Below are 8,135 nucleotides of genomic sequence, written 5' to 3' on the forward strand. Positions count from 1 at the left end.
CATTCCTCTTCCCTGCCTCTCGTTCTGTCGGTTCTGCCTCACTGCTCTCCAACACCCCCTCTGAGTGTCAGCCCCCCTGCTGCAAAGAGAGAGGGGAGACAGAGAGACAGAGAGGGAAGGGGAACAGCAGAAGAGAGTTGCTTGCTTAATGAAGGTATGATATTAGACAGAGTGAACAAAAAGGGGGATAATTTGGCCGAGAAGTGCTGAGATAAAACAAGCCGAAGAAGCAAAGTTTGGGGATTATCTCTTTCAGCAGTACTCAGAACAAAAAATTAAAAAAAATCGGAGAGAAACTCAAACATTGACACGGCTCGTGTGTTTTTGTTTGTGCAAGTTTTCTCTGCGCGCCCCTATGTGCGTGCACGTTCAGTTGCGTCTGTCAGGTGGGGTCGGGATGCGGTCTCCATGGCACCCCTGGGCGCCAACATCCTCTCCCTTGTCATCGCCGTAGTGACGGCAGTGTGTCAGCTTGTTTAGAAGACGAGAGGCGAAGGGGGCGAGGGAAGTGGAAGGAAGGCTCAGAGGGTCTCCCTCGTGTAGCTCGGTGTCAAGGTCGCAAACACAGACACTGTCAAAAACAAACACACACACACACACACACACACACACACACAAACAACCAGAAGCAGCAAACTCAAACACACACTCAAATATCCTGTCAAACCCGAGGACAGGACGGCGTGAGCGCAGTGGGACAGGGCGACAGGGTTACCCGTCTTTAGATGTGCTGTTCCTACATGTCCGCTGAGACTCGGTGTGTGTGTCAGCCCACAGATGTGTGCGTTTCACACACCAAGTGACTGGGAATACACGGAGACAACAATTTACAAGCAACATTGTTTTTTTTTTGTTTTTTTTTACGTTGTTCTTCTGTGCTGCTTGCACTTCTGCGTCTATTTTGCAACAGTGTACCAAAGGCTGACCACGGCCACCGCTGCTGGGCGAGGGCGTTAGGAGAAGAGCGAGCATGAATAGCGTTCCTGGATTGAAACACAAAAGCTGCGTGGAAGGCGGAGTGGAAGGGAATGAATGAATTAGTCGTGGGTCACTGGTGATTCTCATTAAAAACAAATTACTAATGTTGAGGAGGGACAGCTGTGCTACTGTGGCTGGTTTCTAATGATACACCGGGAGACATACACACACAGGCACAAACACAGGAACACATAGGCATACAAACACAAACACACACACACGCCACCCCCTGGGACCGCTGACAGCCACAGTGTAGACAGACAAGAAAGAGGAAGTGGCAAAGCTAAGTGCACTCTCTGAAAACACACACATATTCAACAAACACGCACACAGATCTGATGGCATCATGTGAGCAGTATGCATTGACTAACCAGCCATAACATTATGACCACTAACAGGTAAAGTGAGCATCACATCTAGTTTTGTCACAGTGTAATGTTCAGCTGGGAAAACCCATATTTTGGCATTTACGTGGATGTTACTTAATCGCCTGGGTTGGCTAAATCCTCCTTAGCAATGGCTCAAAAAGGACAACAAAGACTTTGAGGTTGACCTGATCAGATCTGGTGATGCCTCACAGTTCTGGACATGTTTTCTGTCCGAGGAGAGCTCTTGTGCAGGTGTCAAAATACAGCTCTAGTACTCTGGAGCCTAGTTGGAGATGCCTGCAATGACCTTGTGATTATTTGTGCAACACATTTTATGAACATGTTCAAACAAGACTGCGCATCTCCGTGACTCACAAGGAAACTGAGAACTCTTACAAACATTTTAAGACGATTTGGAGACTTCCTTGCGAATGCCGTTCCCCAACTATCTCACCAGCAGTCACAGCTCATTGAGATACTACTTTTATGGAGACTTTCCTTGTTTTTGGTAACAAAAAGAATCACACGTAAATCAGGTACTTTTCCAGTCATTAACAAACACGCTGTTATAGTCTGTGATCTTTAGTTATTGTTCTTGTGACTTCTGTGTATTTCTGTTATGAGTTCAGTCTTATTTGTGTTTTTGGCTCATGCTTGTATTCCCTCAGTTTGTTTCTGTTCGTGTAGTTTTCCGCTGCCCTGTCACAACTGATCCTGATTTCCACTCATCACACCTGCTGTGTCAGTCGTTCCTCTTTACTTACAGCCCTTCCCATTCAGTTAGCTTTTTCATCGTTCCTTATCCTGTTCTGCCCTCGTGTTGTTTTCAGTTCTCTCAGCTTTTGTTCAACTTGTTTTAGTTTAGTTTGTTTAGTAATGAACAAAAGTGCTCTGGCTCCTCTCCCTACTTGCCCAATGCCTACCTGTAAACCTGCATTTTAGTAATTTTCCACTATAAAACTTGAGACGGGCACTCCTTTACTTGTGTTTCTTACACTGAGCTTTTCTCTGTCCTGTCCCCTTCCTTCCTACATTTGATTCAGATGTTTTTCCTCCTTAACCCACGTCTGCAGGTGACTTTTCTTTCTGTTAAAAATAGCTTTCTTCCCACTGTCGCCAAATTTTTGCTCAGGTTTTGCCCTCTCATAGTTCTTCTCTGTAATTTGGTGCTACATACAGTACCATAACTATAATTTTTTTTTTTTATTAATTATGGTGAATGCAATGATTTTGTGTTTGTGCTCATACTCACCAGGTACCATACCAGTGAGGGAGGGGGTAGAGTAGCTGCCCTGTCCGGTGGGAGGGACATGAGGAGGGTAGCCTGGCAGAGTTGTGCTGGCGAGGTCTCGACCTATTATGACACACACACACACACACACACACACAAACACACCACACACAAATGTTTAGATCTTACCGTCAGTATCAACACAATGAATAATTTACCATTGCGGTATCATTTATGTGGGTTAGATTGTTTTCATTAAAGAACATAGACCTTTTTTTTGTCCAGTTTAGATTTTTACTTATTTATATTTTTTAAGTTACTATTAGTGTTTTTGATCAGATCAATCACTGACTGAACATTGCAGCTTTAAAAATTTCCTCCCACATGATTAAAGTGTATTTATTTATTTATTGGTTTTCTTCACATTCTCAGGTGTTTTTTTAATGATTCATCACTCTGACAGAACTACAGCTTTTGCACTCACTACTTTTCCACTGCAGGAACTTGCAGAAGGTACAGTCAAATAAAAATTATTTCTTTAAGCCTTTGTGTTCCTGTTGTGGAGTCAAACTCTGTTGTCGATCATATTTTTGAGAGGACTTTGACTATGATGGAACTTATGTATTTTCCAAAATATTGTAAGTTATTAATGCGACAATTAATTCATGAGACCCTGATTATAACAACAATGGAGGGAAAATATATTTTCACCTTGTTGCTGTTGTTTCCGTCTTCGATGTCAGCGTTAAAAAAAGTGATTTGCTGATATTTTCATGACTTTTTTTTTTAAAGTTCTGTTTCTTTGTTTTAGTTTTTTCCCCTTTTCATAAAAAATGATGTTTATTCTGAGCTAAAAAGAAAAATCAGCTTTGAGTTAATCCAATCAGCCTTGCTGCTTTTTCCTAACTTCTCAGAGGTTTCTTCCCATCAGTTGTGTTTTCTCACATGAAAATAACTTTTACAAGAAAGTAGCATTCTTCAAGATGCAAGCAACATGGACTCCGAGAACATCCGCAACTGTTTTGAGACCTTTTAGAGACTCCCTCGCCGGCCACCAGCTACAGCTCCACCAGTCACAGACCAGTGAGAGTCTGGTTGTGGTGTCCATCTTGAATCAGGTTCACTCCAAAACTTAATCATTTAGTTTCATGCAGTGATTACTTTATGACACACATAAAGAGTTTCATTAAACTCTGTCCACAGGGTCATGACATTTTGCTGACAGACAGACCTGGCCATTACATGATCGCCTGTCCTTAATGGCAGCTGCAACAAAAACAATGCTGGAGGTCCAGCACCCCTCTGATCAGGTCTGATGCCCCCTTGTGGGTGTTAGTCTGGTGTCCTCACAAAGAAAGCAGACCGATCCTAATCCAACTCACTTCTTCCTGAAGTGGAAAATGACCAATTTGGACCCAACTGTGATCCAGCTGCCACAGATACAGTGGTGAAAATCATTCTCCATGTGGAATTGGCAGATAAATTGACATTTTTTGTTTGTATATTTAACGTTATTCTCTGATCTGTTGTGTGTTTGATTTTGAAGCTCAGGCTTAAAAAAAAAGGACTGGTAAAAACCACTAAAACCATTGACAGTAATTTTGCTTTTTTCACATATCCTGGACGCACATATCACATATCCAAAACTTGTTCTTCTATTTATTCTTATTTATTTCTTCACCTGTTTGCATTTACAGACACAAGAAAACATTTGTTTTTCCACCACAGGCAGCAATTATGTGAAAGACCCCCCCTAAAACTGTTGTAGCATTAAGATGCCACACTTTCAGCAGCTCATTCATTCAGGATGTGTCTCCTTCTTTTGTTTTCCATCCTCTGGCATCTAATAATTTACTGACTCCCCCCTTCTGTCGTTGCCTCCCCCTCCCCCTGCTCCTTGTGTCAGTCAGTAGGTGGAGAGGAGATATAACTGCATTAGACTACATGACAGTGTGTCGCCTCAAATCATTTCTCTATGTTTGCTCGCAGTAGACATTGGGAGTGCATGGAGATGCTTTCCTCCATTCATCATCATCATCATCATGTACATCACACACACACACCAGCACCCTCCTCCTGCTGTCCGCACGAACACACACATTTATCATCATCATAAACAGCTCAGATTCTAACACCATCAATCCCATTCACTTCCCCTCCACTTAACCACCACTGAGTAACAGAGAGGAGGCAGAGGAGGATGAAGGAAGATGAAGGTGGGGAGAAAAGATCAGAACAGATAGAGGGAAGGGAAAATGCATTGAAACAAAATAAAGACAGAGGTGAATCCAACGTTTAAGAGGACACGTGAGTGCTTTAAGAACTGCAACAGTCGTCAAAGGGAGTTTTTTTTTACAACAAAGTCACGTAAGCTTGGTTACTTTATTTCATCAAATGTAAATTTAAATAAACATGCTGAAAGTGTTGTACACTTTCAGGATTTTATACAAAATTTTAACATTTAAAAGTTGGGGATATCCAAATTTAAGATGTTTTAAGCACTTTATTTATTGCTGAGTGGTTTGTCAAACATTATTAAAAAATCATACAGTATATTTAAAAATAAAGTGCTCAAATAATAATGACAAGATTGCTGCACTGAAATAATAAAAAAACATTTAAAATATTGTGAGACTGACATATTTATCAGTCTGCCAACACTTTCACCGTAAGGATTTCTACTTTAATTCTTACACACATTTTGGCAAATATATTTATATTCAGCACTTTGTGAGGCTTCATTCACCCAAAATGTTGTTTTAAGCTCACAATAAATGTCAGCATAATGACACATTTAAGCTAAAACGAGTATTTTTTTTCTAATTTATAATTTTTAGAAGTCTAGTTTAATGTGTTAGTAAGCAGTTTGTTGCATGCAGCACTGAAAATGTTTTTTGTTCATTACCTGAGGTACTGAAAATGTTTTACAATTATTACAATAACTATCAAGATATTCTACTCAAAACAAGAACTACCAACTTGATTTCCAATAAAACAGTCCAATGTTGTTTTAGCAAAAGTCATTAAAGTAGCCAAAAATGTTCTCTGAGAAAGAAAGAAGTCACTGTAAAGATACTTTTTATTTTATTATTGGTGCAATGTTCAAATTCTCACATTGTTGTTCGACATGAGAAGCAGCTTCATGCAGGGAATAAGAAAATTTAGCGATGGCGGCTGATAGTAAGCAAAGACAGCCTGAGCAATGCTCCTCTATCTTTTTTATTTTTCCAAATTTCTATTTGCCTCTTCATCTCCCTTTCCTGAATGTGCTTTTCTCCAACAGATCCTGTCTCCGCTCCAGCTTCCCCCTGTCCCTCTCCGCCTCCTCTCGCCTGTCTCGTGTAGTAAAGTTTTTCTCGGTGTTTGATGCGACAGCGAGGCATTAGTGCAGACGGGCTACTCATCCGCTCAGGGTCAGTGCACAGGGCACCGAGGAGAGGGAGGAGAGGGCGGAAGAGAGGCGAGATGGACTCTCTGCAGCCAACTTAGAGGGGGCAGACAGGGCCAGATCCTCAGAGATGTGTGTGTGTGTGTGGATGTGTGTGTGCATGCTGTGATTTTGTGCATTTGCATGCCAGTTGTATTGATGTATCTTTTCTCCACAGCTTTGCTTTAGAGGTCAACAAACAAGCACAAGTCTCCTTCGCGCTCACTTGCAGCTACAGATGAACACGCATTTTCTGTCTTACACTGTCTGCCCACCTTCCTTGTGGACATCAGACAACCATCAGAGCAACATGTGTCAAACCCAGGGGGATCGAGGGTGCGCAGTGTGTCCCCTTTGTATGTTTGCACTCTGGTACACTGGCTGAAGTTCGGAGTAAAGAAAAAAATACCCCGCAGATTTACAAAGGTTCCCAAAAGACGGGCCGAGCATGTAGATGTTGCTCTACAGCATGTGTCCTGGGTATCAACGCTTGAAGAATGCAATAAGACTGCGTCAAACACACAGACGTCTGATCCCCTAGAGGGAGCTCTGTTCTGAGGGAAAAGACAGCCGAGGAAATGCATGCATAATATTCCGAAGGTGTGTGCGTGCAAATGTGAATGTGTGTGTTTGCATGCATAAGCAGAAATGGAAATTTTTTTTTATCTCTCTCTCTCTCTTTCTCACACTCTCTGTCTCTGACTCTTTCTCTCCTCTGGTGTGTGCAGGTAATATCCCTCTGTGGGTTCAGAGAGTTAAAAAAAACAACCTATTCCCAGCTATCCCAAATTCCCAGATCAATGATTCCCCTTATTATGGATGGAAGCGTCGAAGCCTTGTCCAAGTACTCCCTGGTCTACTCTTAATTAACTGCGCCTCTCCCAGTGCCCCTAAATGGAGAAAGAGGAGTAAACGAGGCCCTCACCTTTGCTCCATATTTCCACCTTTTATTCCTCAACATCCTCTCTTTGACTGATGTCCGCAGTTCTTTTGGCAATTAAATCAAACCGTTTAAGTTGCTGCTGAGATAAAATGCAGTTAGCTCACCGTGTGTTTAAAATGGCATTTATAAGTTTCCTGGTCAGATATTTTATCACAGATTTATTATGTAAACAGGAGGACTAAGGGGAGATCCAGAGGGGAACCGGCTGGCTTTTTAAACATTTCTTACAGAAAAAAAAACCTACAACTTATGCATTAATTAAAAAAAAGCATCTTAAGGGGAAAAAAATATTTTTCCCAACAAATTTTGCAGCATCTTTAAGAGGAATAACCAACCTTCCTATCACTCTCACCGTTTCACAGACTACAAAGTTTCCCCCCAAAATTTAAATATCTTCTTTTAGCGGAACTAATTTGTCTCTTTCTTTTTTAAATCCCAAGAGGGTCTGCAAATTATCTACCACTGACACAGACAGAAGTGGAGCATAAATGGTTTTCATCAAAAATGGCTCCTAAATTTGTCTCTACATTCATCGTTTTACAGTACAAAATATTTTGTTTCATAAGAGAGTTATCCATCAACATATAGCTCTTCATCTTCTAATAACTGATTATATTTAAAATACAAAGATGAGTAAAGTTTAATTGCTGTAAAAGTCTTTTATGGTTTCTTAGCATTAAAGAAAAGAACACAGGACTTAAAACTGTGCCCTTCAAATAGGTCTCAAACAACAAATTGAGTATAAATAGGTGTGTGTTGTTTCCAAAAGGGAACAAAGAAATGAACAATAAATTCTTGAGTTCAGCTACAATGGTTACCAAAAGAATATACAGGTGCTGGTCATAAAATTAGAATATCATGAAAAAGTAGATTGATTTCAGTAATTCCATTTAAAAAGTGAAACTTGTATATTATATTCATACATTACATATAAACTCATATATTTCAAATGTTTATTTCGTTTAATTTTGATGATTACAAATGACAACAAATGAAAATCTCAAATTCATCATATCAGAAAATTAGAATATTATTGAAGACCAATAAAAACAAAGGATTTATAGAAATGTTGGCCAACTGAAAAGTATGAACATGAAAAGTATGAGCATGTACAGCACTCAGTATTTAGTTGGGCCTCCTTTGGCCTGTATTACTGCAGCAATGCGGCGTGGCATGGAGTCGATCAGT

The 8,135-nt window shown here is 40.5% G+C and overlaps 1 protein-coding gene across 2 annotated transcripts in view; it reads right to left on the minus strand.

The window, feature by feature from the left end:
* pax5 (paired box 5) overlaps positions 1 to 8,135 on the minus strand; it is a 76,625-nt gene that overhangs the window by 4,997 nt on the left and 63,493 nt on the right. For both annotated transcript variants that reach the window (XM_025003709.2, XM_017421767.3), the window contains exon 8: positions 2,599 to 2,700. In XM_025003709.2, coding sequence (XP_024859477.1) covers positions 2,599 to 2,700 — 102 coding nt within the window. The remainder of the gene's footprint in view (positions 1 to 2,598; positions 2,701 to 8,135) is intronic.

This window comes from Kryptolebias marmoratus, linkage group LG3 (genome assembly GCF_001649575.2).
Source record: "Kryptolebias marmoratus isolate JLee-2015 linkage group LG3, ASM164957v2, whole genome shotgun sequence".
Taxonomy (NCBI): Eukaryota; Metazoa; Chordata; class Actinopteri; order Cyprinodontiformes; family Rivulidae; genus Kryptolebias; species Kryptolebias marmoratus.